Source organism: Clinocottus analis, unplaced genomic scaffold, assembly GCF_023055335.1.
Source record: "Clinocottus analis isolate CAN_PGR_092001 unplaced genomic scaffold, fCliAna1.0.p SCAF_8, whole genome shotgun sequence".
NCBI lineage: Eukaryota > Metazoa > Chordata > Actinopteri > Perciformes > Cottidae > Clinocottus > Clinocottus analis.
The window spans coordinates 4,238,462-4,261,622 of record NW_027176240.1 but is presented as its reverse complement, the minus strand read 5'-3'; the positions used below and the strand labels follow the sequence as shown (position 1 = coordinate 4,261,622).

Sequence of the window (23,161 nt, the reverse complement as noted above, 5' to 3'; positions counted from 1 at the left end):
TGCCTGACGGAGACTCACACAAGAAGGAGGAGAAGAGGTTTGTGCTCTTGATTCCAGGCCCACGAGAAGTGTCATCAGGTACACGTAGCCGTGGCTGACAGTCCTGCAACAGCAGTGCTTTGAGCTACATGCTAACGCTAACAATACACCTAAACACAAGCACAGCGTCACAAAGCCGACATGGCAGCCGACTAAGTCTGGTTCCAGTTTTAAGCTTGGTGTCCAGAGTAAAATATTTGTAAAATACTCAATTATTTCCTCCCAAAATTGTACTGGTTTCCGTGCGGTGACGCGTGAGCGGATGACAGTTGAATCATTCCCATGATTAACACAATTTAAAATAAAAAACATTACATTGTTTAGAGACACGTGTTGGGACTCAAACTTGATATTGCATCTCTTAGCCTGTTTCTCACTTTCCTGCCACATCAACATCCTTCCTCGTGAGAGAGGAGGAGTGTGAAAACAACAACAATTAACACAATTCCCTCATTGGGATGAATAAAGTATCAAAGTAAAGTATCTACCTATCTAAAAAAGGGAGAAACTTCTTGTGTTCTTATCATATTTTTCAGTCCAAGAAAGCCACAATTCCCCTAAGAAAAAACACACTATTGTATATAGTTTGCAACATGAGAGCATGAGGAAAGGTGTGATATCCTGTCAACATGTATTTACTTGAGAACAGTACGTCATTCATTAAAATGTCCCCCAATTAGATTCAACAACACAAACTTACCAAACCAGCTGAGCTATGAGGTGTAACCTGAGCACTCGCATTCTGCACAACTGAGATCAGCATTTGAAGAGATGAAAACACACACATATGTTACTGAACAACTAACACAAGTCTTTCAAAACACACACAAAATGAACAGTTGAACCACCAAGATGACAAAACAAATGCCACGCTGTAATCTTGAATAGCCAAATGACAAAACGACTATTAAACATGATAATGTGCAAATCATGGTGGCATCAATATGATTTAGTGTTTTGAATTTTTTTGAGGTCACATGTTGTGTCCCAGCGGAGCGTGAGTATTTAAGGGTCTGTTTTTTGTTACTTTTCCACGCTCCGTATCTTTAGAAATTGTGTTGCAGCGTCGAAGCTGTGCGCATGTGTTATTTATTTTGGTAAATATTCATTTAATTTAATTTCCTTAATACACTGTAGTTATTGTATTCCATTGTATATATATATATATATATATATATATATATATATATATATATATATATATATATATATATATATATATATATATAATTTTATTATAGTGTCTGTAAAGTGTGTGGTGCTGCCACTATGACAACAAATTACCCCTTGGTACATATCTATCAATCTATATGATACTTTTCTCATAAACCTGACTTTTCATGCAATATTGCCTACAAATGATTGCGCTGTGATATGTCATAATAGATGAGAACAGGTGGCATAAATGATGATTATCTATGTGAGTGATGTGTATTATTATATACAGTATTGCATCACATATAAACTGTTTTTTTTTTTTAAACTTGATCTGCTTCTGTAGTCCATATTGTGTACGTTGCACGAAAATGAAACCAAACCAAACTTGTTTGAGCTGCCTGCACTCCATCCCTGTTCATCACTACGCACATGTGAGTGTGTGTGCGCGTATGTGTGTGTGTGTTGTAGGCCAATAGTCACTCAGTTACACAACCGCTTTCAGTTTCCGAGCCCTGCCTGCCTGCCTAGTGGCTCCCCGCCCACCGCCGCTCTCTGCTGCCTGCCTGCCTGCCTGCCTGCCTGCCTGCCTGCCTACCCGACTGCCTGCCTGGCTGCTGGGCGGACTGGGGCAGATCCGAGCCGACCAGTTCCGCGTTCTCTCCTCACCCAGTTGCACGGACCGGAGAGTGGTGGAGCAGCAGGAGAACCGGGGCCAGTGTCATGGTGGACATTCCTGCCCAGCCGCGGCATCCGTAACTCCGAGGGTTAGAGCGAAAGTGAGTACGGAGGTGAGGAACGTGTGTTTATTTCGCGTTCATTCGGCGCGGATGACGGATTCATCAGCCGACGTCGGTCGCGATACGTTACAGCCAAACTTTGACGCTGCTGGCTGGACCTCCTCTCTCTCTCTCTCTCTCTCTCTCTCTCCCTCTCTCTCTCTCAACCCCTCCCTCCCCCTCTATCGCTCGCGCTCTCTCTCTTTCTCTCTCTCTCCTGTAACGCAAAGTGCGTCGCCGTGCACACTCACATGCGGGGATTACGGTATGTTCACGCAAACGGCGAGTAACCCGCGTGCGGTGTCGCTTCCCGTCGGTGTCGTTGAAAGGCCGTGGCGTGAAAGCTTTGCAACTTTTACTGTCGATACGTGCTGCTGCTGCGCGCGCGCGCGCGCGCGTCTACGCGTGTGCTCGCGCGTGTAGATAGATGGGAAGAGCTGCGACACGCGCGCGAGCGCGTTTGAACGTGTAGCCTCGTATGCTTAGACGTATGTCAATGTAATGTGCGTGTGTGTGTCGTCCATTGATGTTGTTTTGACAGACGTGACGTAGACCGTGACGCGCCGTAAGGATGAGATAAGCAGATCCGCTGCGCGTGAATAAATAGCACGCCGGTGCGCGCGCGACTGTGCCTCATTGACGGACACTGGTGGGGGATTTCAGAGCTGCGCACTTGGAGATTTTTCTAGCTTAAAAAAAAAAAAGCGACACGCTGAAAAGAAGCAGGCGTCTGGAGTCGAGCACACAACATTTCCTCTGTGTGTGTAGTTTGTTCCTGCAGTGAGTAAGCTGCCTGAAGCTCTGCATGAGTTCAACACTGTCCACACACCTGACGTTCACGCGGCAAATCAACATAAGTGACGTCATTTGATAATGACGGAAGTTGCACACGAGAACAAAGTACACCCTTAATTAAAAGTAGCCAGTTATCGACATGTTACTGTTGGGAGCTAACATGTTAGCAGCATACGGCAGGTGGATATAAAATGACAACACTTTACAACAACAAATTAATGGCTCTTTTAGGGACACACACCTCCATGAACATTTGCTTTTATGCAGTTGAAATGATTCGTCAAATTAAAATAAGTTAAACGAAATAAATATATGTTATTTATATCGCACAAATATGTCAGTGACTCAATCTTATGACTTAGTTATTGATTGTTTTGGCAGATTTTTGATGTATTTCATTTCTTATCACATTTTATCATTGATGTCAAGAGATATGTGAGCTAGTTTTAGTTGGGTTACAGGAACTTAAACACATATTTCTTCACTTTAAAAAAGTTTGACCCTTAATTGTCTTTCACGCTGAGTATTTCTCGTCAGCCTTGTTAGAGTTTCAGCAGTTACTAGAAATAAACTTACTGGAAATATTTTGTTTGGGACTATTTTCAATTTCAATTGTATATTTTCCGTAAATATAAATTGACTTTTAAAAACAGTCTTATTGCATATATATATATATATATATATATATATATATATATATATATATATATATATATATATATATATAGTCAAACTACTTCGAATCCCAGAATTAGTAATTACGCCTCTTGAACATATGACTTAATTTATATTAAGACATCCTCTAATACAGAGAAGTATGTTTTTAAATTTTTCAATATAACACTACTATAACATACAATGTATTGCCTTTGTTGCTTGGTCTCTTCATGTTGTGCACATATCTGAAGACAGTTGTCAAAGAAGTAGACAGAACACCTTAGCAGATATATTGGTTATGTTCTACCATAATGTGTTATGGTATTTACAGCTATTTGAGCCCTTTACATGTAATATTCCTGCTGGAGCTGCATTATCACAAACTTTATTTAGTATTATTGCTACAATAACTTATAGTTTGTTTGTGATAAGCAGCTTAATTGTGTTGACTTTTTGGCACAACCACACATTGTGGTATCCCCCTATCATTAAGAAACGAGGCAAATTTGGGATTTGTGGTTTTGGGGCGATACAAAATAAATTGAATTGAAATGATACTTAACGAAAGTAAACCCACCGAAACACATTCAGACATTAATTGCATATTGGTTGTATTCATGGGAAAAATCAAGTGAGAAGAACCAAACTCACAATAGTGTTTTGTTTTCTTTAAAGAAAATGAATCAGACCTGAGAACAGTGACTAATCTCACATCCAGAAACATTTACTGGCTTCCTCACTTCATTTACTCGAACAGCAGCGCTGACTCCACAGCGTCTGAATAAAAGGCTTTGCACAGTAGATGTGACACTTCTGAATGGAATAGCAGCTGCCACTACGAAGCTTAACATTATATATTAATATATTTGAAGTAGGGCAACCAAAATTCATTCAAATCCATCAAAAAACGGGGATGGAATAGATCCAAGTTGGAGACTTTAGCTATTCATAGTAATGGTAATCCAGAGACTGATGCATGTAGGTCAGAACTGCAACAATCCTGCGAATGTTCATTTCATTGTTCGTTATTGATAAATACATTAACAGGTAGGAGAAAAGAAAACACAGAGTGAGGCAAAGAATGAGGAGACACAGGCAATAATACAGTTAAATGACTATATTTGTGTGTACTCAATGATTTTGTACAATTTAAAGCTCTACATAGATTTAGAAAATCTGAAAAACCTCTTAAAACCCACATCATGAACCACAGCATCCAAGACTTAAAATGACTTGTGAACGGGCAGTGAGCCAGTTCACAGCCTCAGATCGTCATATGGAGCTTTTTTTTTTCAGGTTGTGGCGAAGGCAATATTACATGTCATTGACTCAACTTTCAGATCTTAATGTTGACGAATAATGTTTTTTTTATCTACTCAGAATCTCATTTAAATTCATTATGAGAGCAAACAGTCATTCCTTAAAAAAAATCACTCTTAAATGTATAGTTTTATTTAAATGTGTCACTGTTATTCAGTCATAAGGGACTCTGTAGACATTTTAAAAGGCTCCCTTTAAATGTTTCTTTCATTGTGTCTTAAGTTGTGCATGTGTCCGGTACTCTGCACATGCCGCCCTTCCTGATGCTGGTTTATTATTGTCTTTAGGTCACTTGGGTTTGAGGTTAAACGGTCATCTCGACCGGCCCATGTCACCATGTGCCTCTAGGAGAAGGAAAGACGTCAACAGGAGCAGCCGCCATGATGATGAATGAACTGACCGGGATGAGACCGACTACGCGGAAGTCTTTGGCCTCACTGTCGTCCGCTGACCTCTGACCCCTCGTGGATTCAAAATGGCACTTCGGCTGAGACGGGGAGGGAAGCATGACATCTTACTCTCCAGGAATTCTGGGAAGTTAACAGACGTGGTTGTTTGAAAGAGGATCGCGCAGATTGGTCACCTGGTGTCGTTTTCTTTTTTTTTATTCAATGGGACTAACATGGTTCAGTGAAGATGGAGTAAGACCTGTGTGGAAGATGTTGCTCAAGAAAAACTGATCACCAAATAGAAATTGGGTCAAGGATGGAGCAGGATTTCACACAGCAGGCGCTCTCATTTCTCTCATAAATTGTGGATAGTGAACTTTTGTATGCACTAGCCTGGACTAACATTAGCCAGTGTTGGTGAAGATACCGAACCTTGACACCCAATATTCGCCTGTAACTGTAATCTTTTCCATTCCGTATTGTTGTGAACGGACGTCTGACTCCACTAGAGCGAGAAAGTGACCTTTCACTTCTGCTTTAAACTATAATTCTGACTCCTGGTCAGTATCTCGCTGTAGCTTTGCTAAAAAAAAAAAAAAAAAGGACTCCAAACATGGCTGCCGCAGGAAGGAAGCACATGGTGAGGGACTTTAACCATTTCATCACCTGTTACCTGTGTCGAGGTTACCTGATAAAACCCACCACGGTCACCGAGTGCCTGCACACCTGTGAGTGAAACAACAGACACGGTTCCTTTGTGACGCGGCACATTTCAATGAGTGGAAATAAATGGCAGAAGTTCATCAAGACAGTTTGAGCAAGCAAAACCGAGCAAGCAAACCTACCTGCAAACAAGCTTCTGAGTGAGCAAACTATCGATATGTTAGCTAACATGCTAATGAGCGAGCTAACTCGCGCGTGATTCGGTAACCGCTAAAAGCAGGTGTAGTTCTTCTGTTTCTTAAACAGGATGACGTCAAACTGTCTTGACAAAGAGTAGCCATTAGATATCGTAAAGTTAACTTCAATAAATCATGTGTGTGTTGTTTCTCCTGCAGTCTGTAAGAGCTGTATTGTGCAGCACTTTGAGGACAGTAATGACTGTCCTAAATGTGGCATTCAGGTCCATGAGACCAACCCACTGGAGATGCTCAGGTAAGATGTCATTCGTCTTCTTCTCTCTCTCCATCTTGAAAGAGATTCCATTCATCTCCATTTACTTAGAGGCCTCCTCGGTCCACCTGCTATGTTCTGGACTTTCTCCTCAAAGATCCTCTCATCCTTACCTAATTAACATATCTCAGTCTTCTTATCCTTCTGTTTGTCTCTTACTACCTGTTTTTCATTTACGTTTCATTCTGATTTGCCATCTGCTTTGTCCACAACTACTCATCTGTTGCACCAACTCATTCTCCTCTCTATTAAATCCTTTTTTCTCTAATCTTTTATTCCTTCTTGACTTCTTGTTTTTGCCTTTTCTTTGCCCACCTGATCCCCCTCTCCTTTACTTCCACTACTGCTCCACCTCCTAAACTGGAGCAACTTCCTCTTTACCTCCTCCTCATCGTTCTCTCCCTCCACCTCCTCCTCACGCTCTTCTCTCTCTCTCTCTCCATATCCTCAGGTTGGACAACACCCTGGAGGAGATCATTTTCAAGCTGGTGCCTGGACTCAGAGAAAGTGAGTTAGCCAGATGGTTCCATCAATCTGCCTTCTCTGTTTGCAGTCCATGTTTAATTATATGACTGTTCATTGGTGGGTAGACATTTATTTTAGTAAACAACAGCACTCCGATCACATCATTGAAACATGTGTTTTTTCAAGCCATGCATGTTACACTGTAGCAACCACCTAGCAACACTTTAGCAATCACCAAGAACATCTTAGCAACCACATAATCACCTGATAACCACCCACAACATATTCAACGATCTCAAACTGAATATACACTGTAAAAAAACGCCTGTGAAATTTACTGTATTTGTGAGCTGTAACCTACTGTAAACTATTTTCCAGTAAAATACTGTGTATTCATTTAAATATTACAGTAGTCAAAGCTTTGCTGTAATTAAAAATAAAAATAAAAAAACAAATTAGTGTACTGGGAAAATCACAGTAACCAATCAATAATCTACTGTAAAAAAAAACATTGCACCCAAAAAGTACTGTAGAAAATGACAGTAACTAACAATCTACTGTAGTTATATACTCTGTGTGTTTTTTTGTTTTTTTTTACAGTAAGTTACTTATCAATGGTTGCCAGTTAATAACTATCAATTTTACAGTGCGTTTTTTACAGTGTAGCCACCGTCTAAATGATGCATGAGCAACCTCTTAACAAAAACCTCGCAATTGTCATGTGAGTTTGCGCAAACAAAAAACAAATTGGTGATGTCCTTTTTTTGGGTGTTTTTTTTTTTGTTCAAACTTTACTGCATAAAATGTAGTAATGTACTGGACACCACTACGTGTATCTGGATTACATTCCAGTAACACACTCATGCCATTTTCTCTTCACATTGCACAGTATAGACGCTCATAATTCAGACCCAATTGACCCAAACGGTAGACCTGGGCTCAGCATACACCCTGTTGAAGTGCTTTTGAGCAAAACAAGCTGCTGGCCGCTGCTCTGCAGTTTTGATCCAAGAGGCCAAGCCAAAATGTCTAACTAAAGATGTGATGGCGCTATAATTTTATGACTCCATAACTCCGGTGACGGAGCGCACTGGCAGCCGACCGATGGAACAGACGTGTTATAATTTAGTGTCGCTCGTGTCACTCGGCCAAGTGTGTGTAAAGAATTAGTATCATATAAATCCTGTTTTTAAAGAGCAGCCTGTTGTTTGTTCTTTCTGTCCCTGACGTGTCCATGCAGTTGTTTTGAAATCAAGCTAACCTGCAGCCATCTTTACCTCATTTAGCATGAACCCTTCCTTCTTTATATGCTGCTTTTTAACAGTCCTTTTTTTTTTCTTCCTGTCGCTTTTTTTCATCTGTTTATGTGAACCAGAAGAGGAACAGCAGGAAGTGGAATTCTGGAAGAAGAATCAACCCAGAGAAAATGGCCAAGGTACGCTGTCTCATAAACCTTGTGAACTTTATTTTCAATACCGTTACTATTTGTCTGGCTGTTAGTACGAGGAGAACCCCTGCGATGCGGAGCAATGTCAGATATTGTGTATGTAAATCATGTCACAGTTTTCTTATCTTCTTCCTCTCATGCTCAGAGTAGGCAGAAGTAAAATCAATAGAGGAGGGAAGTTTTTGATTCAACATGTGCGACATCAGGGAATTTCCAGCTCACATGCAACCCACACAAGCTTTGTCGAGGGAAATAATTCATTAATATTGTCATTCATAAACTTTTAATCACATCATTATGAGGACATTTTAATACCATAGGAATTTTTAAAGTTTGTCTAAATTGAAAAGATTTGAGTGGATCACATCTCACTTATTTGTGTGTGTGTGTGTGTGTGTGTGTGTGTGTGTGTGTGTGTGTGTGTGCGCGCGCGCGCGTGTGTCTCATACCAGAAACTGTGAGGTGTCAGCGGATCGGGCTGCCTGATGTTGGCGGCGATTATGACGACGGTGATGGCGGCGGAGGTGGGGATGATGATGACGAAGACGACGATGCCGGCGATGAAGATTACCACAGGAGTGACCCTCAGATAGCCATCTGTCTGGACTGCCTACGCAACACGGGACCGTCGGGGGAGAGCACTGTTACGGTTTGTGTGTTTTATATATGTATGTGCAACTTTTTTGATAATCAATAAGTCATAAAATCATGTACGTAAATGCCTCCAAGCTTCTTCGACTTGTCATTCGCTATTTCATCTCTTGCAAATGTGTTTTGGGGGATTTTCCTGGAAAAATGTACAACAATCTTTCAGTTACCTCTCCCCAATAGTCTAGATTGTAATGGCATTTGTCTCTCGCCCGTTTAGGATTTGATGAAGAGGTTCATCCGCTGCTCCAGTAGAGTCACAGTGGGAACAATTAAGAAGTTTCTAAGTCTTAAACTAAAGCTGCCCAGCTCTTACGAGGTAAGGAACACATTCAACAGCAATTTAAATGAAGGTCCGCACGCTGTAGCTCCTTTTAAGACAATTCATTAGCACAAAAGCAACTGACATGTCGAGCTATTGCTCTTCTTCACACTTAAAGTATCAAAAGAGACGCCATCTTTAAATAGATTCTGGTCCTGTGATAATCACATGATTTCCCCCGGTGAATCATACAACCGACACAAAACACAGTTATGTTGCATGTTTATTAAGAAAAGCACATTAAAAAAATCTTCTATGTGTTTTTTACTGTGTTTTTTAATCTGTACAGCACTTTGTGATCTCTTTGTCTGTGAAATCTGCTTTATAAATAAAATCATTATTATTTTTATACTATTACATATGATGAACAAAGGTTCACTGTAAAGACAGCGTGTTGTTTTCAGCATGTCGGTTCAGTGAAGGCACGCTGGTGATGTCGTCACAGGGCTGATGCAAATTGATTTACTACACAATGCACAGAGTTTTGTTTGTCAAATACTACGACTTTATGATTGAACTGGTCGAATACAGTCGACAATGGAATCACAATTATTGTCAGGCATGGATAACGTGGTGACTTGAGCCCCAGCAACGTTGCCTAAACAAAGATAAAATAAGATAAGATAATCCTTTATTAGTCCTTCAGTGGGGAAATAACAGGATTTCAGCAGCATTGCTCACAACTAAATAAAGATAAAAATCAAGTCATATAAATAAACAGTTGAACGGTAATAAAACAAAATAAAAAATTGACAGTAAGAAGAATATTAAATATACAGATGGAATTAAAATGTGTATAAAAAGTACTTAAACATACTTAAACTTAATGGATATTGCACCAGGAGATGAAGTGAAGTGAGTTTAAAGCAAAAATAAGGAGCATTTATCGAAGCAGCTCTTGTGAAATACTTTATAATGATCCACTGCAATGGTTTTGATGGACACATGGAGAGCAAAACAGCAAACCAGTAAATATACATGTCAATTAAAAGATAACGCAAAAATACAGTTAAAGTAAAATGAGCAAACGAATTTACCACTTAAATCAAACAAAAGAATGAAACTTGGACCATTCTTAAAAAAAATCTCTCAGCTTGGTGTAAAAACTGATGGCTTCCACATTCGCTTGAGTCTTTCACACGTTCAGTGCAGCCTCCCACTCACCACCGCAGTGAACTTCCCCTCTGCTTTCATTTTCTGCAATAAGACTCAGATCACAAATAATACATTTTCATTTCCTTTCCTAATTTATGTGTCATCATGCTTTGAGGTTTTGGCTTATTTCGGATCCTGTGTTGTTTTCTTCTTCTGCTGCGTCCAGCTGGATGTGCTGTGTAACGGAGAGATCATGGGAAGAGATCACACTCTGGAGTTCATCTACATGACCCGGTGGAGGCTTCATGGAGAGAATGTAAGGCGCTCACCCTCACTTCCTGTTTATGTGTGCGCGTCTGCATGCTGCTGTGTAGATGCACTGGTGCAGGAAAGCCTTTTTTTCTTTTGGATGTTGGGACCTCCACAAAGAGAGACTAAAAGAAGCATTGGACTTGTACATTATGGTTAAGACTTAAAAGTTAAAGTTTAGAAAGTTTAGATCAGCGTTGTGGTTGAAGTTTCATTTATTGGTAAGAATGAAAGTAAATAGAACATTCTCAGAAGTAGGACAACTCTGTGTGTGCGTGTGTGTGTGTGTGTGTGTGTGTGTGTGTGTGTCTGCGTGTGTGTGTGTGGTCATGACCGTCATCTGGATTTAGAGAACACTTTAGTCTTGCTAGGGAACAGTGGTGCATTTATTCCTGTACTGTATATGGGGACTTGTTAATCTGTTCATTTGCATGCGTGTGTGTGTGTGTGTGTGTGTGTGTGTGTGTGTGTGCGTGTGTGTGTGCGTGTGTGTGTGTGTGTGTGTGCGTGTGCGTGTGTCCACTTGAGAAGCGCAGACAGCTGGCGCTGCAGGTGGCATCATGTACCAGGTTAGGACAAGGAGAGGAGGATGATGGGAGGAGGAGCAGCAGGGACAGGAAGTCAGTACAGCGCTTAATGTGGAAAAAAACAAGATCACATGTTGATCTTATTTCTTATTCATGTTGGCACGTGCATCGACTGGTATCAGCAGCTTCTCGCTACTTATTTCTGTTTTTTAAAATTATTTATTAAAGGAAATATCTCTATCCTAAAAAAACAAACATTCTGTGTACTAAACCTAATCCTGATATTGTCAATCATTAAATAATTGTAGGCCAAACAATTAAAGCGGTTCATCATCTGGCTTCTTCATGAGCACAATCTTTCCTTTGCAGTATTTCCCCGCCCCCCCTCCCCGCCTCCCCCACCACACTTTAACTGGCACGCTCCAAAACAACAAACATAAATCCGTCCGTCCGAATTATTTATGTCCCTCCCGGTGAGTCAGAGGGATAAACACCGAGAAATCCTGTCCGGTTTGGGATAAGGTAAAGAGAGGAGTGATGGAGAGGGTGATAGAGAGAGAGAGAGGGAGAGAGGGAGGGAGAGAGAGAGACAGATTCGAAGCATGAAAGTCAGGAATGGAGACAGAAGAGGGAGAGAGAGACGATACGAGTCATTCGTCATGTCTCATCCGAGTGACGACGACGCAGCTCCACTTCATTTGACGGAGGCCGGTCAGGATGGCTGCACACACACACACACACACACACACACACACACACACACACACACACACACACACACACACACACACAGGAACATAGACAAATTCATCTGCTAGCACTCGGCGTCTCGGGATGTCATTTAGTCCGAACAGGACATTCTGATTGCTTTAATGGTGATGAACATGCACACACTCGCTCGTCGTCGGTGTAATGAACACATTCGGATGCATTCAGTTATTGTTGAACGGCAGTGAATCATAACGTTGAGATGTTTGTAACTGTCATCATTTGTCCCCAACATTTTTTGTTAGATAACTAAATTGAAACATTGCATCATCAAGACATTCGACTGCTGAATTATTTGCGCCAGTAAACGATAACGCAACTGTGTTTTGGGTAAAAATGTAATTTATATCCGGTGTAGAGGTCGTTAGGGGTGGGACTCACTAGAGGTCCCACGATACAATATCGTCACGAGACTAAAGTCCCGATACAATATTATCACGATATTGCAATATATTACGATTTATTAGCTTTTTTTCAACCGCAAATTGTCCCCCGAAGGAAAACTTTGTCAACAAAAAATAAATAGATTTTACTATTCTAGGACCAAAAACATTTAGAATTGATTAAATAAAAGATGGATACTCGGCTTTCGTGTCTCGATACAATATCGCCATGCAAAATATCGCGATACTATGCTGTATCGATTTTTTATCCCCACCCCAAGAGGTCGTCAACCGAGGATTCAAAACCAGCCGAGAGGCCCTGACAGCATCAGATGGGGCCTTTGACACATTTACATACAGTCATAAACTGATGGCTTGCAAGGTGCCAATCAGGACTCTAACTAACTATTCATAAGATGCTTGCGGGAGCAATTTGGGGTTAAGTGTCCCAAGCGACACATCGACACGGACCAGCGGGGCTGGAGATTGAACCGCCGAACCTCTCATTGCAGGACTGAGCCTGAGTCGCAGCTCCACGGTTTATATGGTCAATCGGTTCAGAGCTTTCAGCACCCCAAATAAAGGCATCGGCCGATCGCGAGGTGCAAAGACGATTGAGTTTTGCTTTTTTTTAATGAAACATCGCGGACGTGCCGTTGTCCCAAACCCAAAATAGCCCTTCTTTATTGTTCCTTTGAAACTTTTAAACCTGACAAAGGCAGCACATATAGCCATATTATACGTCATATAAAGCCTTATTCCAGTGCTCTTCTTACCTTTCACAATAAAAGCCCTTGATGTGAAACATTCACGGGCAAATATTTCACATTTTTTTAATTGTTTATTTGTCACACGCCCCCGAGCGTGTGAAGGCCTTTTGGATGCAATGATTTTAGACTGCACAATAAGTGGCTGAGACGCTCTTCTGTGGAGTGCAGCGTTACACAAACTCTTTGTCATTTCATCAGATAGACTCCTGACCTGAACCGGACTGTTGTTCAGATAAAGTGTCTAAAAACAACACACTCAAAGTCTAAATGTCAGATTGTCGTGTTGGACGGACATTGCCGTCCCGTGCGGCCCCTCCTCTGTTTACTCTGTTCAGACCCTTCTCAGATTAGATTGGAAAGCACTCACATTGTTTTTAACCTCAAACGGTGTTTCCGAGATCAGACCGAGTCCCTCGTTGCAGCCGCGGCGGGCGTTCGTTTCCAGCGCTCCTCTTTATCGAGGAGCGCTGGACTCACCTCGTTAGCACAAATCAGTTTCATGTGTCGGCGCCGTTTGTTTCCAAAGCTGGAAAGATTTCTGTCTGAACGCTGGAGCCGGACTTACTTATGAAACACAAAACCCTTTGCTCAACACCTCCAAGCAAACGGACCATCCGGAGGGAGCCGAACCTCTTCAGCGCCTCAAACACCGCGCGCTCTCAAGGGGCGGAGCTTAAAAAGGGATTTTAGGATGTAAAAAAATCTAAACGGCGAAACATACTTCATACACATTTTTACTTATTGTGCAATACTTTTATAGACGTTTACTTATTGTGCAATACTTTTATACACACTTAATTATTTTGTTTTATTCCATCTGTATATTTAATATTCTTCTTACTGTTTCATTTTTAATTTTTAGTTTTATTACTGTTCTACTATTTATTTATATTACTTGATCTTTATTTACCGTGAGCATGGCTGCTGTAATCCTGTAATTTCCCCATTGAGGGACAAATAAAGGATTATCTTATCTTATTTTATCTCAGGAGAAGAAATAATGCCGTTACACTGAATCATCAAAAAATATGTCCACTGAATAAAAAAATCTGATTTCCATTTTTCATCCTATTAAATTCTTTCAAATCCTTTATTGGATCAATGTATTTGTTGCCTCCGCTCTCATGAAAAATATCCGTCACCATGCAGTGCAATGTGCAGACGGTTGTGTGTGTGTATGTATGTGTGTGTGTGTGTGTGTGTGTGTGTGTGTGTGAGCATCTGCCCGGTCCTGCAACAGCTATACATTACTCCTTCGTCGTAATTCCACTGAGCGCTCTGACAGGTGACATCATTCTCTAACTCTTGAATAATGAACCTTTAAGCAGCCGTACACATCGCTCCACTCACCCAAGCAAAGGGCGGACGCTCGGCGGCGAGGCCCGGCCTTAACCCCGCATTGTTTCCACTCGGGTTAAACCGTCTCGACAGGCCGCCTCCACTGCAACGAGGAACCTTTCCCGTGAATCACGTCCCGTGTCTTGCCAAGAACAAAGGATAAATACGATCAGTCTTACGTCAACTAGGTGAATCATTGCCTTCTCTGACAGAAGCTCCATGTTGAACGGGCGTGCTGCTCTTCAGGACTCCAACGGATGATTAGTAATGACTTTGTTGACCCTCCCTTTCTTTTAGCATTGACCCCGACGTTGGTTTTCGTAACGCAATATTAGAACGAATGGTTTGTTGTGAATAGTTGGAATAACCTTGTACATTTTGGACATTTAAGGAGCTTAAGTGGGACTCCAAAGGGGACATTAAAGTAGATTATATTTACATTAGGTGTGATAATCACATAGTCCTGGAGGAAATAGACAATGTGAGGTAATTCTGTAATTTAGGGCTGCACCAAAGTACCAAATATTTGACAGCAAATGCAGTTTTCATTATCTTCCCCTTCCTGCCGGTGCTGCAGATTTGCAGCATTTCTACATTTGACATTTGACACTAGAACAAAATCCCTTTAAAAGTCGCTGACAGCTGAGGAGTAAAAATGTGTCGCTGCGGTATAATTCAAGTGTTTGCGAGAGCAAAACGCTGAGTGAAAGAGTGTCAAGAGAGGCAGACACAAAGGGAGCGAGACTCCGCTCAGGTCGGATTCGCTGTTGTTCTTCATTTCCGAGGCATGATGCAGCAAAAAAATGCAGAAAGCCGGAGGAGACGACAGCAGCTGTACTCTGCTGCACCAGCAGCCTCCAGCTGCCAGGAATAGTAGACGGGCTCCAGAAACAGGAGACGGGGTCCTCACTTTGCAGCTGCTACGTGACAAACATCCACTTTCTTTCTTTTTGAATCTTTTATAAGAAAGGTAGCGCACGTCCTTCCCCCCTCTTTCAAGTGAGCGCCACTAGCAAAGGAGGCGAGATGTACAAGGAGTCCTCATTGACATTTCTGCGAGGTATCCAGGATAATGGGAGAGGTCGAGGGTCCTGGGTCGAGTCGTCTATATACGACTAGACTGGTAACGTGTGAAAAACTGAAGGTACAACCTGAACTTTCAGCATGATGACATCAACAAGTCACATTTTCACTTGGCCATTGGTATCTGGCGCAGATAGTACGATTTGATGACATGTTTGCACTAATTATATGTATTGCATTGTGGTAGGAAAGTGTTGCTATAAGGCGACAGAAGCACGATGTTGTTAAAGAACTGAAATACATGATAATGATCATAATATGTTCATGAACATTTTCTTGATATGGTCCGTGTTGTTAATGAGCGAGGTTTTTGTGTGAACACAGGTGGCTCCAGTTTGGTTCATTTAGTTTAACCAAACTAAAGCCCCCGCCCCCCGCGTACGTTGAAGACCATAAACCTGTCCAGCTGCATTGATCGCATTAAAGCTGGCCACAGTCTGTTTGAATGAAACCGTTTTTTGTTTTTCCCACTGACAGAAACAGCTGTTACTGAGCACAACACCCGAGCCGTTTCAATCGCTTCAGAAATCGGAGATTCTGTATCGTTATGAACACACTGAGGTGCAAACGTATACATTTGAGTGTACCATTTCGTATATTTTTGTCTGAAATCCAAAGCTGAACCTCAATTCATTGTAATCAGCGCGGCGTGCTTCTGGATTCAGATTTGAAAAGCTAATAAAGCTACTAAAGCTAACAGAAAGAGCGGCTCGTAAACTCCGCTCTACTCAAAAGATATCGAATGATCAACTTTTGCAATTGAGCTTCAGCAGAGCGAGCAGCAGCCCGGCCTTTATTACTTTCTTCTTTCTTCTTCTTTTTCATATATATGCTCTTCTGCATCAGACACTCGGCTTCTCTCCCCGCAGAGCAGAGCAGGTCCACCCTGGACACTTTAATGGAAACGCGCTCATATTCTGGCTCTGAATTCATGAAAACCTGCAGATGTCACCCGGTCTGACCTCTTATGTCTGTGCGTGTGCGTGTGTATGTGTGTGTTTGTGTGTGTGTGTCTCAGCATGTCCTGTGGCATTGGGTTGAACGTACACATCGTTGGATGTAGCGACTTTTATTGCCTTTCCAAAAAGCCTGTGCAATAAACGATAACCGGACTTCGGGATATTCTAGCTTAGTGTTTCAGCATTCTTATTATTTTATATTATATTATTATAATATTCCCCTCTGTGAACATTTATGGCGTGAAGACAGATCCTCTTCTCTGTTCTTCTGTCTCCCCTTCAGACATATCCCATGGTCCTCGAGTACCGCCCGCGAATCGACTTTGGCTGAACCACAGCTGCGAGAAGAGGACCACACACACACACACACATATACACACACACACACATACACACATATATGTACACACACACATATGCAGACATAGATAACAAGTACAGAAACCATGCGGAGCGCCTACATTTGCACATGGACACAAACACAAACATGCCCACAATGTGCAGAGAAAGAGATTTAAATGTATTTTTGTACAGCCAATGATGAAGTGCATACGTTGTCATGGTAAAGAGGTTTTATGCTACATAGAATAATATATGCTATTATATATATATATGATATTTTTAAATGTTTGTCCCTGTGCCTAAAAACTTGTTGAGATCAACTGAAGTATGACCATATCTTCACTTTGCCTGTCTAACTCTGTAGATTAAATGTTGATTTTCTACTGTTGACGGCTGTTTTTGTGTCTGGATCCGCAGTTTTTATCACATTCGCTCGTCACTATCTGAAGATGTGGCTCATAGAACAAGCAGTCAGCCTCAAGCTTGAGCGGTTTATCTGCATCTGATACGTCACGTTTATCTGAGATCTTTTCTGAGAGGCGTCCTCCAATGAAAATCAAGTTTTGAACCTTGTTGATGTCCGTATGGTGTCGACAGCGAGGGCTTCATGAGTCACACACCCAGGAAACCAACCCAGTCAACATGCAGGTGGGGCACTTTATATCATATCATACGCTACGGCAAAATGAGTGGAAGCCAGGTGTAGGAATAGGTGTTGCGCAATACCTGAACCGTATATTGTTTCAAAGCGATGGCAAAAGTGTAACGTCGTAGCAGATATTGCACGTTTCACAACCATTTAACCCGTTGAAAACAGTGGAACCCATTTTGTCTCCAGACCTTCTTTTCTCCTGTGTTTAAGTAGTCGTAGGAACACCGAATTAATTCCAATACTTATGTTTATTGAATGTATTTGTTCGGCAAAGTCTTGGGGGAAAAAAAGTATATATAAAAACACTTTTAAAAAGATATTTTAATTTTAACTAAACTTCCAGCATGATATGAGCTAGATTTCCCAAAAATGCCTCCTGGAGCGGTCAATAAGAGACCTTTCTGGAAAGATTAGGACCTAAAGGATCAGAATCTGCAACAACAAACACAATAAAACAAAGTCTTGGCCTGTGACGAAGGAGTTTCAGTGAAAACAACTGTGTCGTTCGGTTCAAAAATGGAAAAATTACGTGTTTTATGCCTAAAGATTGTTTGAATGGGGCATGCTGGGACTTAAAATGGACGCGGGAGGATTTTTGCGCACGGTTTCCAAAAGGGTAAAAGCTCAAATAAAAGATGCTAACTACACTTTATAACATGTCGGCCGGTCTCCGATGTTTCCTCCAGTAGCGGAAATATTAAGAGGGGCCAAAACTTGTCGCTCCGAGTGTTTATTGTCAACTTTTAAAGTTGGAAAACCAGTTTCCTCTCGATTGTCACCCTCCTGTATAGATGCTGTAACACTTGTCCTGAACTGCACAACGCATGACTATTTATTTGGTGACGGAGACAGTGCATCTCTTTCCGTTGAAAAAGGCCGTCTCTGCACACACACACACACACACACACACACACACACGCACACACACGCACACACACACATACATACAATGTGTGTTAAGTGGTCAGGGTTAGAGAGACTGTGTCTGCGCACTAAAACAGTCACAAGGTGAAATATCTTGGTGTCTAAATTTTCCAATGAAGAGAACAGGAATCTAAGTGCGTGCACACACACACACACACACACACACACACACACACACACACACACACACACACACACACACACACAAACTGCAAGACGACCTATATATACACTGCAGTAGATCAAAGCATCCGTTCCACACCGACACCTACAATTGTGTGAATGCACACTCACACGCGTGCATACTGTACACACACACACACACACACACACACACACACACCTTCACAGGCTCATATCTGTAAGCTTTCCTCAACACACACACACTCGTCCTTCCAGCTGTTGGGCTTGCCCTTGCAGTTGTTTTTTCATGTCGGTTCTGTCGGCCACAGGTCCCCGTGAGTCTTTACAGGGATCAGTGATCCTAAATATCGAAATACCTGCTGGGGTTGTGTGAAATGTTATGTGAACGGCAAAAAGGAGGCAAAATCTTGTCACCAGCTCCGCTCATAAAAAAAACACTTAAACCACACTGACAATTAGTCCAGACGCCAGCTGTGCCGCTGAATGTCGCTCACAGAACTTCAACATTTCAAAATGTCCCACAATGTTGAACACGTCATGCTGAACTTTGCTAAAAATGTATAAAATGAAGCACAATATGCCTACAGTATTTTTATTAGCTAGAAAAACATAAAGTTGTTTATCTCACTCGCAATAATGAATGAATAAGGAAGGGACGGATGTAGAATAAGATACTGACACTTTTCCAACTGTAAGGACACACAAGAAGATTTAAGATTGTTCTTTAAGTATGAATTATTCATTCATTTATTTGTTTATACTTTCCTTTTTTTATATTGCCGTTTTCAGAACTAGACTTAATGGCAAACTATGTAAAATAAATTATGATAACAAAGATATTCTTTGTGTATTTTGTCTTTAAAATGTATTTGCAGTGATTTACTGTACATTTGAGTCTCATTCTTATTGCTTCAACTTGATTTTTGTCCCTTCCAATACCTTTTTAAAATGTATTTAAACTTTCTATTGCACATTACACGTGAGGTACTGAAACGATGAAATGCAACTAATTGATGGGTCTCAAGTCAAAACCCAATTTATGGTCAATATTATAATTACTGAATGACTCAAAAGGCTTAGAATTTCCTAAAAATCGAAATGTCCAATAACAATTTCGTTTAAAGAAATAAAAGAAGTCTTTTCCATTCTTCCTGCTTTATATGAATGAAGTCGTACATTTCCCTGAATGCAGTTCACAAACCTTGTGTGGGGGTGTGAACTTCTCTCTTTCTGCTGTTTCTTTTTGTAGCTGGAGAGCGATAATGAGCTTCATCAACACTGAAAGTAACAACGAGAAGAAAGCAATAGTTGTTCCATCTGTGAAGGAGTGGAAGTGTCTCTGCACTCTGGTTCAGTGCAGCTGAAGGCGGAGGAGTTTCACTTCTTCTTGTCTGATTCATTTCAGGCGCTCCGACTTAAATACAACAAAGGAATTGGGTGAAAAACCGAAACGGACGCTTTGAATCGACGACGGTCCGTCGCCATTTTCTAACAAAGCTCTGAGGAGCCGGGATGGGGAAGGGAAACAAATGAAGAGATAAATAAACGACAGCTCGCACGAGGACTCATCCAGATGCCGAACAGTTCAACGTCAACACAAATAACACAGCCATGAATAATTAGATTGATTCCTTGATTTATTGATATGGAAACATATATCCACCTCACTTCAACAATAGCATAAAAAAAAAAACTCTTTGGATCCTGTGGAGACTGTGGGAGAAAACCAGGAAGTAGACCCTGAGTTAATATTTGTTTGTGACATATCTAATTTCTCATCAACTGTGTTGTATCTGTTTTAAATGATGTACAACAATATCTACTCGTAGATGTGTTTGTGTTACTGCGATACAATCATGTTTATTACTTTACAACGGCTCATTCAAGCCCTTCATGACTTATAATTAATCAGAACACAAAAAAGCAACCATAGATAAGGACACTACATTTTATTGATTCAACTTTCTTCAATTAAGACTAAGTTAGTATTTCTTAGTTTCACTTTCAACAACAACATGAAACAATGTGTCAAAATAAGGAAATAAGGAAACTAGCCGGTGACTTCCCTCCTTAATCTCACGAGTTTATGAATAGAGTATATTTTTTGTATATATCTGTACGTTGGAATGAATTTATGTTTGACTCGATTGACTGACATGTGTCGCATAATCGTTTTAATTATACCTGCATGTTCATTTTATTTCTTTTGTGTGTGTGTGTGTGTGTGTGTGTGTGTGTGTGTGTGTGTGTGTGTGTGTGTGTGTGTGTGTGTGTGTGTGTTTCTTTCCTTGTGGCCTGTCTTGGCCAGACGCATAAATAGTTCAATTATTCCTTCTTTGAGTGGCATATTTGTGTCGTTGTAGAAATACCTAAATAAAATATTAAGTATAAAAAAATATTTAAAAAACAATACACGAACAGGAGTCCTCTGTGGACAACCACAACCTCCCCAATCTGTTCCAATAAAGGAACCGGTCTGGTTCCTAAAGACATCCTTTGTCACATCCCGCTGGAGGCTCCGGGCTCCTCTGAGCCCTTCAGCTCTGGACTCCTGCCAGTCTGTCGGACAGAGAGAAACAAAGCAGCGACATCACTGCTATTGAAGGCGAACGGCGTCTGGCACCAGATACGACTTTGTCTCATCCCTGCAGCTCAGGTGGACGGGCAGCAGCAGCATCTGAGCTGCAACCTTGGATCCAGCCGTGTCCTTTTTCCTTTTTTTTATTTTTATGAATATATTATCCTCACTGTTATTCTGCTGCTATAACTGTGAGGCTGAATAACACATTTGTCAGTCGGCTCTAAAGTTCGTTCTTGACCTTGGATACACTGCTTAGCATAATCTGCAAGAGTGTTGACAGAGATAACAGTTTCACGAAGAGTGTGTGTGCGCACACAGTCGGGAGTTATTTGACAGAGTACTTTTGATGTCATAACGAGTTCAGTGAGCAAATGCGTTAGCATTGGAAGAGCAACGACAGATTGTTTAGCAAAGGTTGATGCAAAGGCATGAAGCACCAACGGTCGCTAATGCAACGTTAGCGCTGGTGACTCTGCGCTCAACACCAACACACACACACACACACACACACACACACACACACACGCTCGCTCGCACAACAGAACATGTGTTCGTAGCCTTCAATTGATTTCAAATACACACTCATCAGTGTTTATTATGCACACCAACTGTTTAGCTAAGCTAAGAGCAAGCACGGACACGTTCGGCTGGAAGTCACCAGCTAACGCGTTCCCTCGTCACACAGAAACACCTGCTGCTCTGAAGCGAGCGCGATCACGCTGGTGGGATATTGATTCTGACGCGCGAGCGTGTTAAAACCAGACATTCTGATGCTGCTAACAGTCGTAGCTGAATGTTTAACGCTCGCTAACGCGTCTGGTCGGCTCGGGTGAGAACGCCCCTCCAGCTGCCAACACACACACACACACACATGTATGTTTTTGATGATGTTCACCGTAAAAGGGTCTATTACGCAAAAGTTCCACTTGGGCAAAAAAATGTGTCACTTCGCCGACCGACACAAATCCACTAATCACTGCTCATGGGCTGATTAACGTCTGCAGCCGGCGTTACACCCGCTGCTATGGAAGCCCATCCCGCCACAAACAAAAGTGTGAATCCATACTTGTTTTGTTGTTGTCATAATTATGATTCTTTAGTTTTTTGTCAAAATTCAGATTTTTTTGTGTGTCAGAATTATGACTTTTTTTGTTGTGAACATAATTCAGATTTTTTTTGTGGTGGAATTGGGCTTCCATACGTTTCAACCCACCTGAATTTCAACACATTTCCTTTTTTTGTCAGAATTATGACTCTTTATTTTGGTCATACTTATGACTTTTTACTTTGTTGTCATAATTATGACTTTTTATTTTTTGTCATAATTATGACTTTTTGTTTTTTTGTCATAATTATGATTTTTTTTACTTTTTGTTATAATTATGACTTTTTTGTCATAATCATGACTTTTTTTGTTGTTGTCAGAATTATGATTTTTGTGTGTGTCATAATTATTACTTTATTGTTGTTGTCAGAATTATGATTTGTTTGTTTTTTTGTCACAATTATGACTTATTTTTTTGTTGTCATAATTATAACTATTTTCGTAGCGGAAAGGACGTGTTATGGTTGCAGCTCCATGAAGCCACCTCACCAGGACACCATCCTACCGCTGGGTACCGACACTCGACGCACAGATATCAGCGTGTCAACGGTCGGGCCAAGTTAAACAACAGATGGCAACGGGACGTCCCGCGGCCAGAGCGGAGCTGCTTAGACAAACAGCAGCAAGCGGGATCCTGCTGCGAGGGCCTTACACGGGGGACACTGAGGCATCACGAGTGCATGTTCACACTGTGTGTTGGATCACTGCAAATTACAGTATAACAAAGACAAAGTGACATCAAAAGTACGTTGAACCTGTTGATTCTTCTATATATTTTGTATTTCACGTTGAGAATATGTCTTAAATACATGTCTTAAAATGAGTGTTTTATATAAAAATGTTCTCTTTTCTCTTCCTGTAAGTCTAACAACCATCAAGACAATACCCAACTCTGACTCTAACATTGAGCGGCGTCTAGTTTCATGCTAACAAACAAAGTAATGGTCGCGGTAACAGGCGACAACGCGAGCGGCGGTGTGTATTCTCGGGTC

At 41.2% G+C, this 23,161-nt stretch overlaps 1 protein-coding gene across 3 annotated transcripts; it reads left to right on the top strand.

Moving 5' to 3' along the window:
- Window positions 1-1,808: 1,808 nt before the first annotated feature.
- Window positions 1,809-17,194, top strand: pcgf5b (polycomb group ring finger 5b). Of its 3 annotated transcripts, none has more exons than XM_068568001.1 (9): window positions 1,809-1,973; window positions 5,033-5,862; window positions 6,193-6,289; window positions 6,759-6,814; window positions 8,148-8,207; window positions 8,672-8,868; window positions 9,088-9,186; window positions 10,511-10,600; window positions 16,705-17,194. In XM_068568001.1, the coding sequence occupies exons 2-9, from the start codon at window positions 5,748-5,750 to the stop codon at window positions 16,750-16,752; spliced, it is 762 nt and encodes a 253-aa protein (XP_068424102.1). In that variant the 5' UTR covers window positions 1,809-1,973; window positions 5,033-5,747; the 3' UTR covers window positions 16,753-17,194. The 3 variants fall into 3 exon arrangements, with proteins under 3 accessions (XP_068424102.1, XP_068424101.1, XP_068424103.1); XM_068568000.1 differs by having other exon boundaries at window positions 1,809-1,985; XM_068568002.1 differs by lacking the exon at window positions 1,809-1,973 and adding an exon at window positions 2,195-2,238.
- The last annotated feature ends 5,967 nt before the right edge of the window (window positions 17,195-23,161 follow it).